The following is a 26,643-nucleotide window of genomic DNA, read 5'->3' on the forward strand; positions in this document are numbered from 1 at the left end:
ATCTATGTATTAAATCTTTTTATAAAGGAAGCCTTGTGTCAATCCAACATATTATTCGTAGATATGATATATATGGTTTTTACGCAGTTCACTGGAAGTTTTTAGTTATAAGCAGCAATTTTGCCAGAAGAGTACTGGCTGTATGAACTTGCAGCAATATCATAATTATTAGTATATTTATTTTTGTACCCAATTAGCACCAGGATATCAGTTTCGAGCAATACTTTGAAACTGTTTTTTTCCTGTGTTGGTTCACCACAATGTCTGATGGCAGCACATGAGGCCACACCCTGTTTCGGGCACTTATGTCCCTATTTGAAAAATTATTCGGTGGGGGGGGGGGTTCCAATGCTCTTTCTTGCTTAGGATACCAAAAAGTCTAGTTACGGCTCTGGTGCCCATTATATGCCATCACTAAATGTTAGCCACTCTTTCTGAGTTCAGGCTGTTTGGGTAAAATGGTGAAATTGTCAGACACAGCCATCTCTATGTTATGTTACGATAACTTACATACAGTACAGCTGTAAACAAGAAGGAAGAGGAGGACGATGCAGTAAAGTAATAACTAGCTAATTAATCAATCTGATATTCTGTGTGACCCAAATTGGGGCTTAACATATTCATACATTTAAATGATATTTCCTCCCTCACTCTGTGATTGAATCATTTCTATCTTATCTGATTGGGTGAAGAGCCGGAGTAATTTATATTTTTACTGTATTACAATCCAAATGCATTTGACACTTTTGATTACATGTCAGTGATTACATTACCCAGTTAAAACCAATATACTCTTTAAAAAACAATCAAATGTAACATATATATGTAAAAGTATGAAAGTAGTGAATGAACAAATGTAATGACTTATCTCCCCTATAGCCCATATAAACACATGGATCTGTTTAGCTCACCGTTACTAACATCCAATCTGACAGGATGGCTTCTACCGTTATCTGTGGTCTCACACTGGTAATCGCCGCTATCTTTCTCCTGAGCGGAAGAAGTTGTCAGTGACTGCTCAGTTCTCTGCATTAATTGATTGTTTTTGTACCATTTATAACTCCATCCAGTGTATTTGCTGTTACATGTCAGAGTCACCGGTGATCCTCTGAATATCTTATTCCAGTTTGGATATAAAGTCACCCAAGGTTCCATTGCAGCCTCTTAAAACACAAAAATGTCATAAGTAAATGACTGTGTATGGAGATCTGAGCTAAAAGAGAAGCAGCGTTATTTATTTCAGATGTATCACAGAGAGTTCACCGGCATTACCCACCACTATAACTTTCCCTGATAGCGGAAATCCTGGCAGTTATGTTGTGGTCATTATGATGAGTGTGTGTGTGCTGGGTACACCCTTCATTGGAGCCTAGGAAATTTCAGGGTTTTTCAGGGGGAGAGTAGTAGTTTGGGGGAGGCACCAGTCATGCCATAGGGCGATGTGGCATGTCCAAACACGTGTGACCAAACACCCATTGTGGCATGACCACGTCTCCAATTTTACGTGCATTGGGACAGTGTTGGGCAGTAAGAAATAACTGTGTAATCTAAGGCCAGCTAAATACTTGTACGACCGGCAATCGTGGTGATGGAGGGGGCCATTTCCCTGCCCCCCCGCTCCAAATAAGATTGCCGGTGCACACTTATAAGATTTAACGAACGATCACTGTTCCGTCCTTCATTGATATATACAGCCTATCATCGTGTGATTGGCTGTGCAGCACGGCCAATCACCCGATATCGCATGCGACCCGACCCCGGGCATACACACTGCACGATATGACCGATTTGTTGTTCCGATTTGCCCAAATTGGCCAAATCGGGCTGATAACGTGCAAGTGTGTGCCCACCCTGAGGTACTGGGTTGAGACAACTGTGAATCAAGTTTAGATCTGACATAATGTTGGAAGTATGAAAGAATAAACATGAAGCTTAAGTTGTGGAATGGAAAAATAAATCTGATTTAGGGTCTAGGAAAGGAGGTATGAGGTGTAGGGATTACAAATGGATGAGGTGGATTAGGTTAAAACTAGGGGTGAGCGGGTTCGGTTTTACCCGGATCTTTTTATTGGCCATCGCCGAACATGTGTTTTGGATAGCGAATAAAATCGAGCCAAATTTGCGGTAAAGTGGCGATAAGAACCGAGTAAAATTGAACCCGCTCACCCCTAGTTAAAACAGATCATCGATGCGAAATATGGAAAAAAAACAGCTGAGGACTGAGGTGGTTACACACAGGGCTGAGGCGTGAGATTGTTAAATGAACACAGCTGAGATGAGATGCTTTGAAAACAGATGGCATAGGTCGGGTAGGTTACAAACTGGTATGATGGTTTAGGTGTACAAACAGCTGCCGTAGGAGTGGGGATGAAACACACTGGGACTTCTGTGTTTCGATCCCTCCCCCCCCTATCACCACCCACAAATGGCACTTCCTGTCAATCGCTCTGCGATGAGTCTGCGTAATCACTGCAATCGCAGTCCTGATCTCAGTGGCCGGTTCGCGCACACGCACAGGGCAATGCATACACAGGACGCAAAAATCGTCCAATTGCGTGCATATTAGCAACTGCGATCCTTGCTGAATCAGGCCCTGAGTTCTCATGGGGTTAAATATTGAGACATACAAAGTAATGGGGTTAAAAACAGAGGCATGAGGTGTAAGGGGGTTAAAAACAGATATTTCTATTTATTACTTTATATGTGCTGGCTTTATGAAATTAGGACTTTTGGAGCAAAACTTAGATAAATCAAAACTTTGGTCTGAAATTCAAAGAGCAAGTAGGAGGGACGATCGGTGCACTGTAGGTGTGTACTTGAAAAAAGTGTTCAAAAAGGAATTCATATAATAGGCACAGTATCAATTTGGGTATCACAGTATGTAATAGTCTAGTTCAGGGGTGTCAAGCTTGGGCCCTCAAGCTGCAGTGGAACTACACATCCCAGTATGCAGTGCCACAGTTTAGTTATTAAGGCATGCTAAAACTGTGGCAGGACATGCTGGGATATGTAGTCCCACAAAAGCTGAAGGGCACGAGTTTGACAACACTGGTCTAGTTCCTCTTACAGATGTCTACTCTATTTCATCTCTATAGACCAATTTATTCATTGTAATGTTCATGGCATTTTTCATAAATTCTTAAGTTGTCTTATACATTTTTCAGCCATTTTCTCTGGTTATGAATTCTTCCTAATCTAATATTCTGAGTAACCCAAATTGGGTCTTAGGGTGGGTACACACCTGAATGACCGACAGTCGTGCCGATGATTTGACTTCACCCTGGACATCGCATGATTGCCGGTACACACTTAAAAGATTTAATGAGCAACGGAATGATCACTGTTCCATCTTTCAATAATATGTACAGCCTCGCATGCGATATCGTGTGATTGGCTGTGCAGACGGACGATCACACGATATCGCGTGCAACCACGGGAGCGCGCAAAGCGGGCATACACACTGCACAATATGTCTGTTTTGGCCAAATCGGGCTGGTATCATGCAAGTGTCTAGCCGGCCCTAATATATTCATTATTTTTGGGCGGGGGGGGGTTTCGGGACCTGATGTGTCCCGAAAAATAATCCACGAAAAATGCATTTTTTTTCACCGCCGCAATGGTAAGAAAACCATAGGTCTGATCGGGAGAAACAGGGAATATCGGTGAAAAATCCCTGTTTTTTGTTCCCCAAAAAAATATTGGGGCTAACTGGACACCGCGGTATGTCTGGCTCTCTTATGATGAGATCAAAGATCCTAATAACTTTGGATTGTTAATGTTAGAAAGCACTAAAACATGATTCATCCAGGTCTCTAATACACAGCAATGTTTCACACTAATAAAATAATAAGCAGGATTCCGTTTTTCATTAAAACATTCATGTAAAAAAAAAAAAAAATTTAAACCAAATAAACGTTTTTTAGGTTTTTGTTTTTTTTTTAGAAAAAACAGTTTGGTTTTTTTCGAAACCTGTAATACAGAAATATAAGAATATAAGAAATGTATAGAACAATGTACTCACTGGAATGATCCGCAAACGATGCTGAAACACAAGACAAATATGGTCAGATATAAGCAACAAAGTGCTGGAAATATATATATACGTTCTTCCAGAAGTTGTGTAATGTTAGTGTGTAGGTGAAGCGCACAGAACTCTACATCGTCACGTAATGGTTATTTGGGCCAGTAAGTGAGTCTGACACATCAGTGCGGCAACTGCTCCGTCCGGCCGCAGCACCTTGCTTGCTATATTATGCTAATGCCAGTGTCCACCCGTCTATGCCGATTATCTGCCTGTCTTCAAGGCCGCACCGTCCACCTGTTTTTCCATCTGCAGCCGCAGTTGTCATCAATATTATTGGGACTTTCACTCACCAGTTTCAGTCTCCTCCTGTGTGCGTCTGCATGGTACCAACCAAATGACCATGACGACATTCAGATCCTGTCAACCTTCTGAATGTCGACCATTAATTAACTGCCAAAAAAGTGCATTAATAGAAGCTCTATGTGAATGAGCCCTTAATATTATCAGCTGTTTGCAGCACTAAGTATTTACTTTGTTGTGAAGTTCAGCAACTTTACATACTTACCTACTTTTGAAAAAGCATTTGAGGGAGATTGTAAAAGTAAGCTCAGCGTTAAAGTGGGCGTGTACTGCTACATCTGAGAGGCGTGTCATAAAATTGAATTACATTAAAATGTAAATGAGCAACAAAGCAGTTAGTAAGATCTACAGTACTTGGTGATGAAAACACTGGTACTTTTCAGGAAGCCGTAGGGATCATTGTGCCTTATACTCAATGCAGGGAAATTATACTAATTATCCCATTAGAATGTATATCTCTCTGTGGATATATGTATATATATAAAAGCATATATATATATATATATATATATATATATATATATATATACATATACAGTCAGGTCCATAAATATTGGGACATTGACAGAATTTTCAGATTTTGGCCTCTATTCACCACCACAAGATGTGCTTTAACTGCAGACTTTCAGATTTAATTTGAGGGTAATTACATCCAAATCAGGTGAACGGTGTAGGAACAGTTTCAATATGTGCCTCCCACTTTTTAAGGGGCCAAAAGTAATGGGACTATTAACTCAAAAGCTATTTCATGGACAGGTGTGGGCTATTCCCTCGTTATTTCATTATCAATTAAGCAGGTAAAAGGTCTGGAGTTGATTCTAGGTGTGACATTTGCATTTGGAATCAGTTGCTGTCGATTCTCAATATGAGATCCAAACAGCTGTCACTATCAGTGAAGCAAGCCATCATTAGGCTGAAAAATGAAAACAAACCCATCAGAGAGATTGCAAAAACATTAGGTGTGGCCAAATCAACTGTTTGGAACATTCTTAAAAAGAAAGAACGCACTGGAGAGCTCAGCAACACCAAAAGACCCGGAAGACCACAGAAAACAACTGTGGTGGATGACAAAAGAATTATTTCCCTGGTGAAGAAAAACCCTTTCACAACAGTTGGCCAAATCAAGAACACTCTCCAGGAGGTAGATGTATATGTGTCAAAGTCAACAATCAAGAGAAGACTTTACAAGAGTGAATATAGAGGGTTCACCACAAGATGCAAACCGTTGGTGAGCCACAAAAACAGGAAGACCAGATTAGAGTTTGCCAAACAACATCTAAAAAAGCCATTACAGTTCTGGAACAACATCCTATTGACAGATGAGACAAAGATCAACTTGTACCAGAGTGATGTGAAGAGAAGGAAAGGAACTGCTCATGATCCAAAACATACCACCTCATCAGTGAAGCATGGTGGTGGTAGTGTCATGGCGTGGGCATGTATGGCTGCCAATGGAACTGGTTCCCTTGTATTTATTGATGATGTGACTGCTGACAAAAGCAGCAGAATGAATTCTGAAGTGTTTCGGGCAATATTATATGCTCATATTCAGTCAAATGCATCAGAACTCATTGGACAGCGCTTCACAGTGCAGATGGACAATGACCCGAAGCATACTGCAAAAGCAACCAAAGAGTTTTTTAAGGCTAAAAAGTGGAATGTTTTGCAATGGCCAAGTCAGTCCCCTGACCTGAATCCGATTGAGCATGCATTTCACTTGATGAAGACAAAACTGAAGGGAAAATGCCCCAAGAACAAGCAGGAACTGAAGACATTTGCAGTAGAGGCCTGGCAGAGCATCACCAAAGATGAAACCCAGCGTCTGGTGATGTCTATGCGTTCCAGACTTCAGGCTGTAATTACCTGCAAAGGATTTGCAACAAAGTATTAAAAAGTGAAAGTTAGATTTAGGATTGTTTAGTTTGTCCCATTACTTTTGGCCCCTTAAAAAGTGGGAGGACAAATATACAAACCGTTGTAATTCCTACACCGTTCACCTGATTTGAATGTAATTACCCTCAAATTAAATCTGAAAGTCTGCAGTTAAATCACATCTTGTTTATTTAATTTCAAAGCCATTGTGGTGGTGAATAAAGGCCAAAATATGAAAATTCTATCAATGTCCCAATATTTATGGATCTGACTGTATATATATATAGAGAGAGAGAGAGATTGTATCCACCAATATCGTTGGATGAAGGCACTCACTTAAAACAAATCACTTTATTGAGTCATCTTAGACAAAAATTAATTATATCCGTTTATGTCAGACACCCCTTCATTTGTGTCGACGTTTCGGTCTAAAGACAGACCTTTTTCAAGACAAGTGTCTGTAGTGATATATCAAAAAAGTAAATATCATTAGACCTGTGAACTCAAACAATATGGTTCACCGTCAAAAGGATGTCGTTGGAAATCACTTTCTGTATCAACAACACTCCAAGTAGTTCAAAGGGCCCGCATATATAATGCTACTCAATAGTAATGCTCATCAGAACGACCATATAGTGCTTTATCAGCAACATCTCAGTCAAATAAGCAATCCGTGCGGGAAACGCTGCCCGGTCGTGATGGTCATCAGAATGCCGAACACACTTATATACCTTACCCCATTTGTACAGATGCTGCACTCCAGGGATCTCTACGGACGAGATCTCGCGGGACCTGATACTGTCCTTATCACGTCAACAGTTAACAACACAAAAGTGTATACAGCAGAGCGTCGCAACAATTCCCAATTTAATAAAACATACTAGAAGGCATAAACAGTGAAATATGTGTATATGTGGGATAAAACCATATGGGAGCAAAGCTAGAATGCTTATAAAAAAACATAATGAACCATACTGGAGCAACCACAAATAGTGATGTTATTTAAGAACATTACAAAACCTAAAGAGGAACATTACAAAACCTTACATAACTATACTATCTGATGAAGCACCAGAGCAAAAGGTCAAAGAACACTATCAATGGCGACCATATCACCGACATGTATGAACACCACACAACATAACATTATGTGAAGTAACACTAAATCGTTTATCACACACAGCACAAGTGTGTCAAAAATATTCATAAAGAGAAAATCTGACCCGATAGAAGAAGAACATACTGTAAGCATCTATGCCATACAATGAAGGGCAACCCGTCATTACTCACTTTACACCTGTATAAGAAGAGGCACAAAACAAAAGAACACTATAAAAAGCAGGAAATACCCAACAACTCATGGAGCCTTTTTTGTGATAAAGAATCCATCTGATGGGCCCATTTACATTCCAACTGGAGAAGCTGCTTAAACAGATCTCCTCTTGGGAGAGGGGGCACACTATCAATAATGCGGTATCGAAGAGTTGCCAATCCATGTTTGTATACCAGGAAGTGTCTGGCAACAGGTAAGTCACTATGTCCTTGAGCCAAAGCAGATCTTAGAACGATGTGCCACCATCCTTTCCTTAAAGGCACGGTCAGTCTTGCCAACATATACTTTCCCACAAGGGCATTGAATTAAGTACACAACAAACTTGGTGGAAAAAGTGACTCTGGGCCTTAATCAGCAAGGAATGCAACTGCTAATACGCATGCAATTGGCCAATTGTTGCGTACTGTGTGTACATCGCAGTGCGCGAACCGGCCACAGCGATCGGGAATGTGATCACAGTGACTACGCAGACCCATCGCAGAGTGACTGGCAGGAAGTGCCGTTTGCGGATGGTGATGGGGGAGTGGTCGGGGAAACGCAGGCGTGCCAGTGCGTTTGAACACTGTTGCATGAGCTTGCATATATTATCCACTGCGATGCCCTACACAGCCTCATAGCGTGCGCTGAAGTTTGCAATTTCTGAGTAAGTTCAGAGCTTGTGCAAGTGTGCGTGAGGCTGCGATGTACTCGATTGTACCAATGGTTTTTGCAGTCTTGCTAAGCATTACGGATGTGTGTAAGGTGAAGTGGGTGTAGTGCAGCAGCGGCATTGCGATCGCAATGGATTAGCATACTATCGCAGTTGAACTGCGCGCGTAATTGCTATTACATTCGCAGTTGCGATCCATAATGAATCAGGCCTTTGCCTGATGTCAAACTTCTTTACCAGACATTGGATGGTAACATTTGTCTCCTGCAATCATAGTACAATTAAGACACCTATTGCAACCCGAGCGGTTTGATGCCAAAAAATCTGTCTCACACCACTAGCTGTTTTCACAAGATGGTGTCTCAAGTTTCTTCCCCTTTAATAATAGTAGAAGACCCAATAAAGCGGGAATTTTGGGATCTGAGGCTACAATTGGCCATAGCTTCTTAGTAATAGTGATTTCAGATCATATTGGTTAATATATTGCCCCGTTCTTAAATATTGCTGGTAATTTTGTGGGCACTCAGCATTTGTGAATACGACAATCCTCACTTTAACGAAGGAGGATGGTGGCTATTTGCAATAAGAAGATTGATGTCAACGGTGGGTTTTGTGTATAATGACTAGAGATGAGCGGGTTCAGTTTTTTTCTTTTCACTGCAGGCAGTGCAACATTAACCCTTTATTGGTACACACTGGTACCCACCATTACAATAAGTGATGATTCACAGCAGTGTGTAAAAAAAAAAATATATATATATATATAAAAACTGTGTTTAAGAATACTAACAGTCAGTAGGTCAAAAGCCACCGCCTTAATATTATCTGTGCAGTGCGTCACACTTGGTTGGCTTGGTTGTCTGTTTTATTCCAAAAATAAAACTTTTGTGTTAAAAAAACTTTAGCCCATTTTACTGTGTTTAAGAACACTAGCGGTCAGTAGGTCAAGTGCCACTGTGTTAATATCAGCGCTGTGAGTCGATATGGATCATGATGATCAATCGATAGTACAGCAAGAGCAACAACCAAGTACTAGCACTGCAGCTGCTGCCACAAGTCATGTCGATACTATTCCTTCAACGTTATCAACTAAAGCCGGTGCTCAAGGGCATAAAGATTTTAAGTCAGGGCATTTAAAATCAAAACATTTTTTTACATTGCTGAAAAAAAACATCACCTTTAATAAAGGACAAGTTTCCTGCAGAAAAACATAAACTTACCAGCATACCATACACCACACTCAGTGGCAAAGAAAGGCTGTCAGTCAGGCATCTTCTTCTGGTTTGTTATGTACACAATGCATGAGATACCCTTTGTTGATTATTCATGCTATATGTCTTTGTCACATTATTCATATTATAATTTATAGGATACTGTTGCCAGCACTTCAGTATTTGTTGCGATGCCCTGCTGTATACACTTGATTTTTTGTAACTGTTGACGGGATACGGACAAGGCCTGGTCCCATGTGATCTTGTCCGTAGATTCTAGTCACAAGCCGCCGCACTGCTGGTTCGATGCGGAGTGAACGCCGAGCCAGCATTCGCTGAAGCTCCTCCTGTCTGTCATTCTGGAGTCAGCCCGCATTGGCTCCTGCGTCCATGACCTTCCCCTGGGAACGCTGCTCCGATACTGGTGACAGCGTTCCACGTGTTTCCGGTTCCAGTGTGGTCTCCTGTTTCCAGTTAAGTTGCCTGTTTCTAGTCAGCCTCATTGTTCCTGCCGTCTGTGTCATCTAGGCGGCACAGTCCGCATTTGTACTACCAGCCGCTTGTGTCATCTTGTCGGCACGGTCTGCATTCCTGTCTTCTGCCGTTTGTGCCATCCAGGTGGCGTAGGCTGCGCACAGCGTCCTGGGTAAGCAATCTTGTGTACAACCGCTGGTGTCATCTCGGCGGCACTAAGCGCACCTCCGCTTTCAGAGTACGCAATCTTGTGTACAACCGCTGGTGTCATCCCGGCGGCACTAAGCGCACTTCAGCGCCCAGTGTACGCAACCTTGTGTACAACCGCTGCTGTCATCCTGGCGGCACTAAGCGCACTTCAGCGCCCAGTGTACGCAACCTTGTGTACAACCGCTGCTGTCATCCCGGCGGCACTAGCGCACCCCAGCGTCTCCTTGCCAAGCACTTCAGCCCCCAAGGCTGCTACACTGCCTGGAGGCTGCTTCACAGCCCAAAGGCTACTACTCCATTCAGTGACTGATATTCCAGCCCCAAAGGCAGTATCAGGCCAAGGTTCCCCAGCCCTCAAGGCTGCTACTCAGCCCAGAGGATGCTTCCGGCCCAAAAGCCGTATTTCATCCTACTGTCCCTTAGGCCACAACTAGCCCGGGCTGTTACCGGCCCAAAGGCTGCACCTCATCCTACTGTCCCACAGGCCACAGTTACCAGTCACCTCCAGCCCGCAAGGCTACTTCTGGCCCAAATGCCGCATCTCATCCTACTGGCCCACAGGCCACAGCCGACCAGTCACCTCCAGTCCTCAAGGCTCCCATCTGCCCTAAGGCCACACCTCATCCTACTGGCCTACAGGCCACAGCCAACCAGTCATCTTCAGCCCTCAAGGCTGCTACATGGCCGCTTCAAGCCAAAGGATACTGGCCCTCAAGGCCGTAGAGGGACTAATACCCTGTTGTCTAACCTGAGCCTTAACAGTTTGACTGGAAAAGATCTCTGGAATGCGGTGTAATCAGTATCCACGCATCCCCCCCTCTTGGCACCCCTGAATGTGTATCTATAGAAGTACCTGCTCCCCCCCTCCCCCCTTCCCTCTTCTGTCAGCAGCAGCAGCGCCCAGCACACACTGCTATATGCTGGGCTGCACAGGGAGACTGCTGCTGTCGCTGAGAGAAGCAGCAGTCTCCTCTGCCTTAAGATGGGGGAGAGCGATCTGCCCCTGGCTGTGGGGAAATATGGCGCCCCCCCTGTGGAGCGACACTACAGATAATAGTTTTATTTATTTACATTTTTTTTGGCAGGGGGCATAGCCATGCCTCCTTACATTAGGTTATGCCTCCTTGCCATTACCCGGGCACAGGCAGGCTCTGTACAACCCACCCTGCACACATTTATGCCTAACAACACTTTGCCTAAAACTGTATTCTTCAAAATGCAGTGCCAGCATGAAGGTAAGTTTTTTCATAGGGGTGTGGGCGGGAAGGGAGAGCTAGTGCTGGGGGCACAACTACAGGGATATTGCAGGAGGGGCACAGCTAGAGGGGGCATTGCTTAATGGGCACAGCTACAAGGGACAATGCAGAAGGGGCACAACTGCTGGAGGCATTGCTTAATGGGCACAGCTACAGGGGCATTGCTTAAGGGCTACAACTACTGGGGCAATTGCTTACTGGGCACAGCTACAGGGGGCATTGCATAAGGGCCACAACTAATGGGGGCATTGCTTAATGGGCACAGCTACAGGGGCATTGCTTAATGGGCACAGCTACTGGGGGCATTCTTAATAGGTACAACTACAGGAGGGCACTGCATATGGGGCACAACTACAGGGGGCACAGCATAATGGGCACTGGCATTCTCAATGTATTTTATGTGATTCTGGATTTCAATATGTATTTTATGTGGATCTGGCTTGTGTCTGTGTATTATGTGAACGTGGCTATGTCAATGTTTTCTATGTTGCTCTGGCTTTTTCTTTCACTTCAACAGTGAAAAATGTATATTGGGAAGATTATGTAAAATGTGTGTTTTCAATGTCCTGGGCTCGCCCCCAGCGTGACTAAAAACGGGGGTGTGACACAAGGTCATGCTCCTGCAAATGTCATACCAAAGGCGTGCGCACAAAAATGGGGCATGGCCATGTGAGAGCTAGGCCACGCCCCATTCTTGCCGCGCACCGCAGGTGCGGGCATGCTATCAGCTCTTTTGCTTGACTACATATATTTTTTGACTGGTTGGTCACCTCTGATATAGAGTATTCTTCCTTCATTGTTGTCATTTCTTTCATTGGTGATTTTAATCAAAATCAAATTCCCCATTCATGTGTTAGGAATAAAGACAGTAGAATGTTTTTTTCTACTGCAGGGTCCATAGGGTATCCACAGGATACCTTGGGGTATAGGCGATGGCGGCAGACATCCAGGCACCACAGAGTTAAATTTTCAGCCTCCCAGGATGCACTTGGGTCCCTCTCCTATACCCCGCCCCTGAGCCTCAGGCCACTCAGTTTTCGTAGGTGCCTGGCCGGACCAGTCGCACCGTACAGAGGGGGTCTTTTCAAGGCCCCTGAAGATTTCTTCGCAGCTGTGGCTGCACAACTAGAGTGCTCCAGCATAGGACAGTCAGCATTGACGTCCATGCTGTCACTCCTACACCCCGCCTGTACCAGAACGCCGGTACCGATCCGGGGATGCTGGTTGGTAGCTGGGGTCACAGCTAGAGGTGACCCCGGCTACCAGGACTGTGGCCGGATGCACGGGGGAGAAGGTAAGCGGCGGGGTCCCGCGGTGGGCACCCGCCGGTAACACAGTCCTTTTTGGTCCCCAGGCAGGGGGCTCCCTGGGGACCGGCTGTGCATGGGGCCAGGTACTGATCCTGCGCCTTCCACTAGACCACCAGGGACAGCGGACCGCAGCATGTGCGGTACAGCGTGGCGTCCCAGGGGTTAATAGCAGGCCAGGGGAGAACGCCTTCCCTGTCTTACAGCCAGCGTCTCCCCCGCTGCACGGTGCCATTCCACAGCGGTCTGAGCGGGCTGTGTCAGCGCTCCTCCCCCGGGCCCGCCTCCTCTCTGCTCCTCGGTGGCCATTTTCTCACTACATGTGCTGGGAATGACAAGCGCTGCTGGAAGCTGTTACAGGTGCCATTGCGGTCCAGGTCCCCCGCATACCTCCCCTTCAATTAAGGTCAGTGTATGCAGCACTGTTTCCTACCAGGCTCTGGTCTGTGTAGTTGATCGCAGTGCTTGTAATGCAAAATATTATCTGTGCATTGTATGTGACTTAAATGCTAGTGCTGTTTGCGTGTACTTTCATTTCTGACTGTCAGCCTTTTTCCTATCCCTGTTCTTCTGCTACAGCCCTTGCGGTGCGGTGTTGCAGGATGTTTATTACCTCACAGTAAACGTGGTTTATCTGTGTGGGAGGTCACATACGCTCCGTTCACACTCCTCATGTCTGAAAGTGAACGAGGATATCCTCTTCCAGCTATAATGTACTAATATCATGTGCAGTTAGCGGAGGGATATGTAGACGCTGGGGGTTTATGGAGGGCATGTTGTATTATATATCACGCCCCATTTTTGTCACTGTGCCTGCACAAAAAGGGGACCGCCCTCGGCTGGCTAAGTTGCTTACAGCCCTTGTGGGCAACGCCCTCCTGCGTTTCCCCATAGGGGTTATCGCAGCGAGTGGTGGTCTCATCACATGCAGGGGTCCCTCCCAATGGGTCTTACCTGGACATCCTCAACCTCGAATCCTTCAACAAATTCTTAAGGGTTCCTCGGTTCAGGAGGGGGACCCTGCATTCCATCATTCAATGGAGCCTGGGAATTTTGTGGTGTCGTTGGATATATTCAGGGTGACTACCTGAATGTCCCTATTTTCTTAGAACACCAGTGTTTTTCCTCAGGTTTGCTGTGGTCGATAAGCATTTCCAGTTTTACCAGGGTCATGGCAGTTATGGCAGCCCACCTGCGGATGCAGGGGGTCCGCTTGTTACCCAATCCGGGCGACCTCCTGGTGTTACCAGAGTCTCCAGAGATACTTCAGTGCCATCTGCAACAGACAATATCTGTGTTGCTACGTTAGGGCTGACTGATACACTGGAAATGGTCCTCTCTGATTCTTCACAGAGGATGCTCCATATCCCAACATCTGAGGAGCTTTGTGATTGAGGAAAAGATCTCTGCTTTACAGGCAAAGGTACGCAGTTGCCTGCTGAGTCGCCGAGTGTCTATTCACTCTGCAATGTGGATCCTGGGTTCCAGGGTGTCGCTGTTCGACATTGTGGAGAGTACACAGTGTCACTCTGAACCTCTAGAAAACTTGATCCTCTCCGGATGGGATGGGTTACCCCATAGGATAAAGTCAATGGTGCTTTCCCCGGAGGTTTGTCTCTCTCTGGCCTGGTGGCTGCGGAAAGCTCACCTAAACAAGGGGCACCCCCTTTGGGATTGCGGACGGAGTCCTTCTGATGACGGACGCCAGTATCCGTGGCTGGGAAGCAGTGACGGGTTCACACTTGTTCCAGGGCAGGTGGACACCAGTAGTTTTTGCGCTTCCCATAAACATCTGAGAACTCTGAGCAGTATTCAAGGTTCTCCAGCATACAGGACAGGTCCTCCACGGAAATACCGTGCAAGTACAGTCTGACAACGCCATCATGATGGCTTATGTAAACCACCTAGGAGGTTCCCGAAGTCGGGCGACACTAACAGTGGTGTCTCGAATTCTGGCTTGGGTGGAAGGCTATATCCCTGCCGTCATTGGCAGTGTTCATTCAGGAATCCTCAGATGGAAAGCAGGCTTTCCCAGCCGTCAGGACTTGCATTCAGGGAAATGTCCTCTTCATCAGGAGGTGTTCAATCTTCTGGTGAACAAGTGGAGCTTTTCATAGATGAGACTCCTATGGTAGACGTATGTTGGTCCAGTGGACCTTCCAAATTGTGTACCTTGTCCCTCCGTTAACCCTTCTTCCTCCAGTAATAGCAAGAAGGAGGTGCGCTCCTGCTGATAGCTTGTGCGTGGGCCAGACGGCACTATTACTCAGATGTTTGGAGTGTTTCAGTTAACACTCCGAAGCTGTTATCTCTACGACCGGACCTGTTGTCTCAGGTTCCTGGCTGATAACCAGACCTGGGTTGTCTGTCCTTCACGATGTGGCGGTGGAGACTGCCCTCTTAAGGTCTAGGAGTTTTTTCCAGCTCTATAGTTCACAGGGCCTATGTCCATGCTAAGAGCTCGGAAGATTTTATCTGCAAGAATTTACCATCAGGTATGGCATACTTTCTTTCAGTTGTGTCGCCCTACAGGCTATGCTCCTCGAGTATTCCGGATATCCAGAGTGTTGGCTTTCCTACAGGTGGGCTGAGATAATGGTCTTCGCCTTACTTACCTGAAGGTGCAGGTTTCTGCCCTGTTGGTTTCATCGTAGGATTGCTACTCTTCCTGATGTCCGCACCTTTGTGCAGGGTGTACATTATATCCAGCATCCCTTTGTTCCACCTGTGGCTCCTTGGGATTTGGCTGTGGTCTTTCGGGCTCTCTGAGGACCGACATTTGATCCACTGGGCTCAGTGGATTTCAAATGGCTTACGGCTCGGAATGTATTCCTTCTGGCCATTGATTTGGCCGGTAGGATCTCAGAATGGGGGGCTAGGTCATGTAGACCTCCCTTTTTCTCATCTTTCCTAGGAACTGGGCAGTGCTTTGCACTTGCCCTGGTTTTTTACCTACGGGGGTGTATAGTTTCCACATCAATGAGGAAATTATAGTACCTGCCTTTACTTCCCCAGTCCTTTCTGCTGGTGAGGCCTCTTTGGATGTGGTACGGGCTCTAAGAATTTAAGTTGACCGTACCAGTCCGTTTAGGAAATCAGACTCTCGGTTTTGTCCTTTCTGGTTTCCATAAAAAGGGTTGGCCTGCCACTGCGCTAACTTTGGCAGGATGGCTTCACAGGTCTTCCTGTTCCATCCTCTATTAAAGCTCTTCCACTAGGTCTGTGGGTCCTTCGTGGGCAGCTCGACGTGGCGCTTCAGCGGTTCAGCAGTGATTGGCAGCCACGTGGTCATCTATTTTTGTAAGGTATTATGTTTTTGATACCTTTGCCTCTCAAGATGCTTCCTTTCGGCGGCGGATTCTCCTTACAGCACAGGAGCGTCCCCACCCTTAAAGGATACTGCTTTGGGACATCCCCAAGGTATCCTGTGGATACCCTATGGACCCTGCAGTAGAAAATATGAGATATGGTAAGAACTTACCCTTGTTATCTCTATTTCTACGAAGTCCATAGAGTTCCACAGGACTCCCGCCCTGTCGCACCTGTACTGCAGATGGGCTTTGATCTGGTCACCGGTTTCTCCGTCTCCTTCTGGTGAGAATGTGATTCTTGTATGTTCCAGACTGTCTTCTCTCTCTTTTTTTGCTCCTGCTCCGGCCTATGGCTTGTTACGAAACTGAGTGGCCTGAGGCTCGGGGGCGGGCTATAGGAGAGGGACCCCAGTGCATCCTGGGAGGCTGAAAATTTAACTCTGTGGTGCCTGGATGTCTGCCGCCATCGCCTATACCCCAAGGTATCCTGTGGAACCCTATGGACTTCGTAGAAATAGAGATAACAAGGGTAAGTTCTTACCATATCTCATTATATACAGGTATATAAACTAAAATTCTACTGCATCAAGACTTAAAATGTGATACTTGATTTGGAAAGTATTATTAGCAGCACCGTAACTATCTGGGCGGGCGCCCTGAGCACATGACATCACGCAGAGGGGGTGGGGCCGCAAGCAGCAGGAAGTGCAGCATTGCATGGATGCCCCGGTGGGGACTGCAGCAGCGGTACTGTCTTCAGGGCGTCATTCCAGGCCCCCTGCTAGCCAATAGCAAGGGCCATAGGGCAGTGACGGTGCCGCCCCCATGGCCCTCTGCTCTGTGGATCAGCACATGTTGCACACCCGTACTGACTGTGGTGTGCCCTGGTTATCAGCATGCTGCCTGGGGTCACCATCAATAATAGAATTTTGCAGAGTTTATCCATCACTACATAACTTTATTGCATCAGCTGGTGCCCAGCTCGCCTGCACCTGTCCTGCACTCAATGTCTCTGAGTTAATTCTGTTATTCTCAGCAAGGATTTTACATCATTCAAGCAGTTATTTATATTTATATAATTTATTACATCTTCACAGGTGTATCCAATTCATGGCAGAGCAGATCTGTGTCATATTCATGAGCATAAACAGAAGCAACATAAAAATTAAGCAAATAGTATCATAACATCCAGGAATTGATGGTGTTGAGTACATAGAAGTAAAGTAGTGCAGCACTTGCTATCATTCCTGTACCCACTAACCACAAGGTTCTCTGCAGCTGGGTGCAAGATGATATTCCGTACAGTTGTATGGGCATATTTCATTATTACATTTATTCTCCATGCTCCATTGCGATAATCAATTGCATAGGCCAGCATACATTCTTAAGTTCTGTGTATAGCATAATAATTCACATGTCCACAAGCCTGGACCTGACAATCATATAGGTTACAGATTAAACCTGGCTGAAGAAAAAGGGCTAAACATAAAATAGTAATAAATAAAATTCTCAATACTTACAGAATAAGACCAGGAGCAGCAGCCCTGGCATGGTGCCTGTATAAGATATGCTCTCTACAGAGTGTAAGCGTTAAACACGCGTTTCACTTCCTCATTTGTGTTCCGTCAGCTGATATTCTGCACAAAGACAATTTGTTTTAGCATTAAATAGACAACTAATAAAAATGATTTCCTAATGACTCTTTATTTTATCAGTAACATTTATGACACTTGAATTTAAATAATTAAATGTCACCTCCTCCTGAGTCCTCTTAGTGGGATAGACCATTATAACCCTGCACCACAAATAGCAGCTCATCTCATAGAGATTTGTTTTCTTATAGAAAGTAACATCACCAACACCTAGAGAAAAACAGAAGGATATAAAGTATGATAATATGCTGTACTAACATTGTAAAAAAAAAAAAACAGTTCACAACACCATATAAAAACTGCCCATAGCAACCAATCAGATTCTATGTAACATTTAACTAGTACTTTATAGAAGATAATAGCTAGAATCTGATTGGTTGCTATGGGCAACATCACTTCTAAAACTCACTTCTTAAAACTCTCACTTTAGTAAATTGACCCCTAGGTGTGAGATGACACACTGCACTAATAGACTGTCACAATGGATGAGTCTGTGGTTCAAATCCCCTGTGAGCTTGTTTTGCTGTATATTGGCCATTGCAGTGGGTTATTTAATAAAATTGAGAAAAATCTTTTAACCGCACTAAGCCACTTTTGTATGTATTTGTATTACCTAAAGCGTGTATAATTTAATAAAAAGGAAAGAGATTTGTCAAGGAAAATATATATTTTAAGCACCACCAAGCTGTTTATTAAGGTCCTGCAGCAGATAATTAGCACACATAATTCCCGGGTCTCCGACCTTGTATTTTTGCAGGGTCGGAGACGTGGGAGTTAAGTCCTGGGATGACCCTTTCACACAGGGTAAAATCCTGGGTTGTTTAGCAAATTACCGGGTAAAAGTGAATTACCCGTAATTTAATTTTCAGTGTGAAAGGACAGAAAATGGCAAAAAAACCTGGCACGCAAATGCCCGGTAAAAGCCGGGTTTTTTGCCATTTTCTGTCTGAAAGTGGTATAACTAGAAGAACTAGAAGAATTACAACGCCTCTCATTAATTACCAACATTCTCAGAACGTGTCTCGTTGAGATCCACTTGCTGGCTAATTTGCAACATGCAGTAATAGTGGAAATTCATTATTTATTAACCTTAAGCAATATATTGTTACTAAGATTATCAGATAAAGATAGGCTTACCATATTACCCCTTTAAACTGGGACACATGAATTACACGGGTTCTGGGGCAGATGAAAACCAGGTAACATGCAGGCTTGAAGTCATCCAGCCACAGAACCAAGGGACAGTATGGTAAGCCTAGATAAAGACCACGGGACCTATGTATCAAGCTGATTTTTACATAAAGTTATGCAGAAACTGAAGTTTCTGCATAATTTTATGTATCACTCCTATGTGCAAAGTGCAGTCCCGTTATTATCAATGGGGACTAAGATCTGACTCCTATCTATTTAACTCCAAAAAGCAAAGCTTTTCGGAGTTTAGCACAGGTAGTTTACACCCTCTCCAGATGGTGTAAACTACAGTTTGGCTATGGGGTCTCCAGGGGAAGGAGAGAGATCTTTCAATCTCTCCCCCACAGTCGCCGGCCAGCCCCGGAAGCTGACGCTGTGAAAGCCGTTGCTGCAACCGCTGTCCCTGCAAGTTCCCCGGTAGTATGTAGCCGAGGTATTTTTATTAAAAATTTAAATATCCCAGGTGAGTTGGACCGTTAATAATTGCGGCAGTTTTGCGATTATTTATACATAGACCAGCATGTCTGTAAAACTATTCAAGGACGCATCTGAAAACCCAACAAATCCTTGGTGGCTAATTAATAAATGCCCAAGTACTCACTATATAATATCAATGTGTGTGACATTGAATCAATAGAGATATATTTATTTTTCTTTGCTAATAAACACAATTGCAAAGAATCTAACAATTTAACTAAATACCCTTAAAGTCTACCCACAATTCAAGTGGGGTATTTGAAGTCCTTGGAATATGCAATAATATGTATATAATATAATGAATAATTCACACCAGTGAGATGTAAACCAGATCTATTGGTTACCCTGAGATTTAAAAACATTTATATACATACATACATCATAATATCTCTCTTCATAATAAGGAACAATCCACGGTGAATAAGTTTTATTACAAATACTAAATAAATATACATTTCCCTAAATAAGGGACGAAAAAATAAGGATGTATACAAAACTTATGGGCTTAATTATGGGCACCTCCTATTTCCTACACTGGGGAATCTCATTTAGTATTGTCGATTGTACACTAGGCTATTTGATGACACTGAGAAAAAGACTCCTGGCTTACAGTAACCCAAGTGGCTTAGTGGTCTAATAGGTGCTCTTACTAGCAATGATGGCGGAATCCCCGGTTCAAATCCCCTTTGGCCAACCTGTGACTCTCCAGCTGTTGTGTAACTATGAGTCCCATGGTGGGACTAGTGGTTTCACAACAGCTGGATGTTGTAACCTGCTGGATGATTGTCTACTGACGGGTAGCAGGCTCCCCCCTCTGATGTGTTTTCGAATCCATGTAGCTATGTGCCTCAGTGGGCACGTGGAGAATCCTCCACCAGGAGATCTGAGACAGGACACCCCCACCATTGCCAGTAGGGTAGGCAGCTAGAAGAGGCCCAGGGCTTGGTGTTAGTATTGTTTTTGAGTACCTTTAAAAGTAATAAAAGCAACACAAACTCATTCATGCATCATATTTTCTTAACCACAGAAGAGCACCATGGTATTAGAACCCCAGACCCCATCATCACAGAAGACCAGCCAACATACAGACTGAGCCATCTCAGATAGAAATGAGAAGACTTTTCTCGGTGTCATCAATTAACCAGGTACAAAGGCCAATATAAAGCAAAACAAAGCCATTGTTGGATTCAAACCCCAGACTCCATCACCACGGAGAACCTGCCAACATGCAGACTGAGACATCTCAGTACTTATAGCAACAAAGAGATTTTTCTCAATGTCATTAATTAACACAGTGCAATGGCCACTATAAAGCAAAACAAAGCCATTGTTGGATTTGAACCCCAGACTCCATCACCACGGGGAACCTGCCAACATGCAGACTGAGACATCTCAGGACTTATAGCAGCACTGAGATTTTTCTCAATGTCATTCATTAACCCAGTGCAATGGCCAATATACAGCAAAACCAGGTCATTGGATTAGAACCCCAAACTCCACCACCTTAGAGGACCTGCCAACATGCAGACTGAGCTATCTTAGGATTTATAGCAACAAATAGATTTTTCTCAATGTCATTAATTAACACAGTGCTATGGCCAATATACAGCAAAATAAGCTCATTGTGGGATTTGAACCCCAGACTCCATCACCAGAGCACCTGCCAACATGCAGACTGAGCCACCTCAGGTTTTTTGACAACAAGAAGATTCTTCTCAATGTCATTAATTAACCCATTGCAAAGCCAATATACAGCAAAACAAGCTCATAATGGTATTTGAATCATAGACTCCATCACCATATAGCAGTGGTTCTCAAACTCGGTCCTTAGGACCCCACACAGTTAACTTTTTGTAGGTCACCCAGCAGGTGCACAGGTGTATTCATTACTTACTGACACATTTTAAAAGATCCACAGGTGGAGCTAATATTTCACTTGTGATTCTGTGTGGAGACCTGGAAAACATGCACTGTTTGGGGTCCTGAGGATCGAGTTTGAGAACCTGTGCCATAGAATACCTATCAATGTGCAGACTGAGCCATCTCAGGTTAAGTAACATTAAGAAGATTTTTCTCAATGTCATTAATAAACCCAGTGCAAAGCCAATATATAGCAAATCAAGCTCACATGGGATTTGAACCCCAGACTCCATCATGATGGAACACCTGCCAACATGCAGACTGAGCTATCTCAGCATTAGAGCAATGAGAAGATTTTTCTCAAGGTCATTAATTAACCCAGTTCAAAACCAATATACAGCCAAATAAGATGACTGTAGAATTTGAAACCCAGACTCCATCACCATAGTGAACATGCCAACATGCAGACTGAGTTATCGCAGGGTTTATAGTGATGAGTCAAATATTCTTATTTAACCCAGTGCAAAGCCAGTATACAAAATAAGATGACAGCAGGATTTGAACCACAGACTCCATCACCATAGTGAACGTTGTAACATGCAGACTGAGCTATCGCAGGGTTTATAGTGATGAGTTGAATTTTCTCAATGTCATCAATTAACCCAGTGCAAAGCCAATATACAGCAAAACAAGTTTACTGTGGGTTTTGAGCCCCAGACTCTACCACCATAGAGCTCCTGCCAACATGCAGACTGAGATATTGCAGGGTTTACACTGAGCTACCTCAGAACTTAAAGCAACAAATAGATTTTTTCCAATGTCATTAATTAACACAGCGCAATGGCCAATATACAGCAAAATAAGCTCTTTGCAGGATTTGAACCTCAGACTCCATCACCAGAGAACCTTCCAACATGCTGACAGAGCCACCTCAGGTTTTCTAGCAACAGGATGATTTTTCTCAATGTCATTAATTAACCCAGTGCAAAGCCAATATACAGCAAAACAAGCTCATAATGGTATTTGAATCATAGACTCCATCACCATAGAGTACCTGTCAATGTGCAGACTGAGCCATCTCAGGTTAAGCAACATTAAGAAGATTTTTCTCAATGTCATTAATTAACCCAGTGCAAAGCCAATATACAGCAAAACAATCTCACATGGGATTTAAACCCCAGACTCCATTATGATGGAACACCTGCCAATGTGCAGACTGAGCTATCTCAGCATTAGAGCAATGAGAAGATTTTTCTCAATCTCATTAATTAAGCCAGTGAAAAGCCAATAAACAGCAAAATAAGATGTCTGCAAGATTTGAACCCCAGACTCCATCACCATAGTGAACATGCCAACATGCAGACTGAGCTATCGCAGTGTTTATAGTGATGAGTCAAATTTTCTCAATGTCATCAATTAACACAGTGCAGCCAATATACAGCCCCCAGACTCTACCACCATAGAGCACCTGCCAACATGCAGACTGAGATATTGCAGGGTTTATAGTGATTAGAACATTTTTCTCAATGCCATTAACACAGTGCAATGGCAAATATACAGCAAAACAATTCCCCTGTGGATTTGAACACCAACCTCCATCACTGTAGAGTACCTGGTACCATTCAAACTGATTATCTCAGATTAGTGGGTTAAGAGCAACTAGCTATTTTGGGGGTCATGGTTTGTTGGTTGGTTTACCTGGTTCAAATCTCCTGGTGGGCTTTATTTTAGCACCTTGGATGTTGCACCTTGCTGGATGATGAGTCTCCCTGCTTGCATGAACCAGTCAGGCTCCCACTGACAGAGTAAACCCATGTAGCCAGGTGCCTCATTGGGTTAATCATGGACAAAGTCCACAGCCTGGCTTCCTCTCAGTGCCTTGAATTGTGCACATGACTGATTAATGACATTAAAAAGTGCTGAGCTGTATGTAAGAGCATGATAGCTCAGTGTGCTAATACCTTGCTGCATTAATGGTGATATTAGTGGAGACACTGGTTCTAGTTTCCATTTAGTATTGTCTATTTTGCACTAGGCTAGTTGATACACAGAGAAAAAGCGTTCTGGTTCTAGTCCCCATGTAGATTTGCATTTAGTATTGTTGATTTCTACTCCAGGGTCATTAGGGATCCACAGGGATACCTTGGGGTATAAGCATGGGCTTGTCCATGGGCACCACACAGTTAAAGCTGTCATCCCAGGATGCACCAGGCCCCCTCCCATACTCCACCCCCAGGCCAAGGCACCTCAGTTTCAGTAGGTGCCCAGCCGGAGCTGGGTCACCGCACAGGGGGGCCTGTGTTTCACAGCCCCTGAAGAGCTTACAGTATTAGAGCGGCAGCACGGACAGTCCAGAGGAAGTCCGCGCTGCCGCTCCGACAACCCCGCCAGCGCCGAACCCGGGGAACTCGGCGGGCTCTTGGGGGTTCCAGCTAGCGGAACCCCTGGGGGTCTGGGACTGTGGCCGGATCTACAGGGGACAGCCAGGTAAGCAGCGGGCGTCTGCGGTAGGCGAGCGCTGTCACACAGTCCAGTGTCCCTTGGATGGGGTCTCCCTGGGGACAGCAGTGTAGTGGAGCCAGGCACTGAGCCTGCACTCACACTAGACCACCAGGGATACGGGGCTGGAGCATTATGGAAGTGCTCCAGCATCCCAGGGGCTAGTGGCCTGCCAGGGGAAGGTGCCTTCCCTGTTCAATACAGGAGGCCCCTCCCCCTGCTGCTCTCAGTGCCTTCCACAGAGACCTGGCGGGCTGAGGCAGCGATCCTCCCTCTGGCCCGCCTCCTTTGATTCCTCCGGCAGCCATCTTGTATGAGGTAGACGCTGGTGTCAGGGTGCGGAGCCTGGGTCCCCCTTACATACCTCTCCTCCATAATTTCAGGTCAGCATATGTAGCGCTATCACTACCGGGCTGCTGGTCTGTGTAGTTGTAATTAGTGCAGGCAATTTCTGCATTGTATGTGGCTATTATGCTAGCGCTGTGTGTCCGGTCAGCCATTTTAATTTCTCCTGCTCTAGGTGTAAGGCAGATGGGGAGGGGGCGGTCCTTCAGGATGGTATAAGTACTACATGTTTGACCCTTCCTGGTACCTCTGCTGTACCCAGCACCTCACAGGAACCCCCATGGACTTCCTTTGCACAAGCCTTGAATATCCTTGTGAATAGGTTTACAGCCCCCCCTGCGTTTCCCCAATTAGGGTTTGCACAGCAGGTGGTTGTCCTTCCCCCATATTAGGGGTTCCGAGACAGATGGTGGTGGTGCAGTGTCCCCCTCAGCAGGTTCTTCCTCCAGTGGAACCTATTTGGACGCATTCGTTGTCCACTACGGCGCAGAATATTATAGAGCAGGATCCAAGACCTGCTAAAAGACCGCTACTATCATTTCCATCTACACAGTTTGATGACGATGATGGGTCGTCTGATGATGGAGAGATTCTGGATTTGTTTGACACTCCTCAATTAGAGGCGGAGGTTAAGTCCAAAATATAAATTCCAGGTCTCATATGGGCAGTCCGTACGGCCATGGTGATTACTGACGACAACCTACCTGCAACACCTACAACTGCTTATTTTAAGGATGTTAGAGGTGCTGCAGCAGTTTTTCCCCTATCTGGTCAGCTAGTGGATCACTTGGAGGAGGCGTGGAAATCTCCATGTAAGAGGTTTCAGCCTCAAAAACGTCTGACACATGCGGAGGATTATTTCACTAAATGGGAATCTCCCCCTCAGGTGGATTCTCATGTGATGTGCTTAGTAAAGAGCGCGACTCTACCTATGCCGTCAATGTCTACTGTGATGGAGGCTACAGACCGTAAGGTGGAAGTGTGCCTTAAATCTATCTATTCCCTTGCTGGGGGAGCATCCAGGCCAGCTAATGCAGACTGTTGGGTGGCCCAGGCTATGGAAAGATGGGCAGACGCATTGGAAGCATCATTTGCTTCGAAGGTTACCAGTGAACAGGTTGTGTTAGTGGGTAAACTCCGGGACTCTGCTACGTACGTAACGAAGCAGCCTTGGACCTTAGTCTTATGACTTCTAGGATTTCCGCAGCGGCCGTGTCTGCTCGCCGCTCCTTGTGGTTACGTTCTTGGAGGGCGGATGCTGAATCCAAAAAGGGTTTTGAATGCTTACCTTATAATGGTCAGGTCCTGTTCGGGCCCGCTTTGGACAAAATTGTGGACACGCTGGCTGCAGCCAAATCTGCATGTCGGCCTTCGGCCCCAACTCCTTTCGACCCTATCGCCCACAGGGAAAATCTAAGGTGCAGTCCTTTCCGAGACCTTCAGGTCCCAAAAAGACCGCCAAGCCCAAGAAACAGGCTTGGAGTACAAGACGTCCGGCCGCCAAGCCGGACGACAAACCCTCAGCCTGACGGGCTGGGCCTTCCCTTGGGGGGACCCCAAGGTGGGAGGCCGACTTCTGCAATACGCCCAGTGTTGGTGTCCAGAGCAGTAACTAGACGTTTTGGTGCCCTGTGCCAGAAAGAGCATTGGCGCCCCCTCATTTTTCAAAAGGACATAATGCACCCAAAAAAGGGCCATGTCTTCATGTGGAAGGGCCATGGAAGAGATAGGAGAGGCCAGGAGATGCTGGGGTTGAAATAAGAGGAAGCTACAAGCAAGAATGATAATAAACAGAAATTTGACAGGTCCAAACAGCGCCCCCTGACCTGTGGTGCCCTGTGCGATAGCATCGGCCGCACTACCCTACTGTACCTTTTTTTCCATGCCAATGCTTTGCTGACCTGTTGGACTTACCTGTCATCAGTACATAACATTATTTGGTGTGAAGGATGTATTGATGCTGGGTCTGGGTTGCTGCAGCAATAACAGTCCCTCTTTGGTTGTACATTACACCCAGACTCCCTGCAAAATTTACTCTATCTTCTTTGTGAAGAACACTTACAGTAATTAGGTTAGTCCCTAGGTCAGGCATGAACAGTATGTTTTCCACGTCAGTGACAACTTCCTTGCCTCTCTTAAGCATAGTGTAATTGTCCCAACTTTTGTGGCTGTAAGGACTTTGTGTCCGATCCCTCTGACTTTCATAGGATCACAAGTGCTCAGCGATGTAAACCACTCTGGTTTGCAACTGAAATGCCTTGTGGCTCCCAAGTCCACGTACCAGCAATCCTGCCTGGGACTGTCTGTGACTTTTATAGCGGACTGGCTGCACATCACTTTCATCTCTCAGCCTGTATTAAGAGGCTTTATGTCTTACCTTGAGACATGCAAAACATTTGTGCTTAGACATTTTACACTTAAACTGTGTACACACTAGACGATTTTTGATTGATTTGCCCAATTATGACAAATAGGAATAGCAAATCCTCAATCGTCTCGTGTGCACCCACTGTGGTCAGGTCGGCCCTATATTAAGCTCAACCTGATTATGCAACAGACTACGCCATGCAGCAGGAGCCAACGTATCCGGCATTTGGGCACCGCATCATCTA

At 45.0% G+C, this 26,643-nt stretch overlaps 1 protein-coding gene across 1 annotated transcript in view; it reads right to left on the bottom strand.

Moving 5' to 3' along the window:
* Window positions 1-18,737, bottom strand: part of LOC148532596 (Fc receptor-like protein 3) — a 40,234-nt gene extending 21,497 nt beyond the window's left edge. The window contains exons 1-4 of the mRNA XM_088467522.1: window positions 18,662-18,737; window positions 17,763-17,869; window positions 4,022-4,042; window positions 912-1,161 (exon numbers count right to left, since the gene is read on the bottom strand). Coding sequence (XP_088323648.1) covers window positions 912-1,161; window positions 4,022-4,042; window positions 17,763-17,869; window positions 18,662-18,737 — 454 coding nt within the window. The remainder of the gene's footprint in view (window positions 1-911; window positions 1,162-4,021; window positions 4,043-17,762; window positions 17,870-18,661) is intronic.
* Window positions 18,738-26,643: the final 7,906 nt, after the last annotated feature.

Source organism: Taudactylus pleione, unplaced genomic scaffold (genome assembly GCF_031769625.1).
Source record: "Taudactylus pleione unplaced genomic scaffold, aTauple2 ptg000073l, whole genome shotgun sequence".
NCBI classification, from domain to species: Eukaryota; Metazoa; Chordata; class Amphibia; order Anura; family Myobatrachidae; genus Taudactylus; species Taudactylus pleione.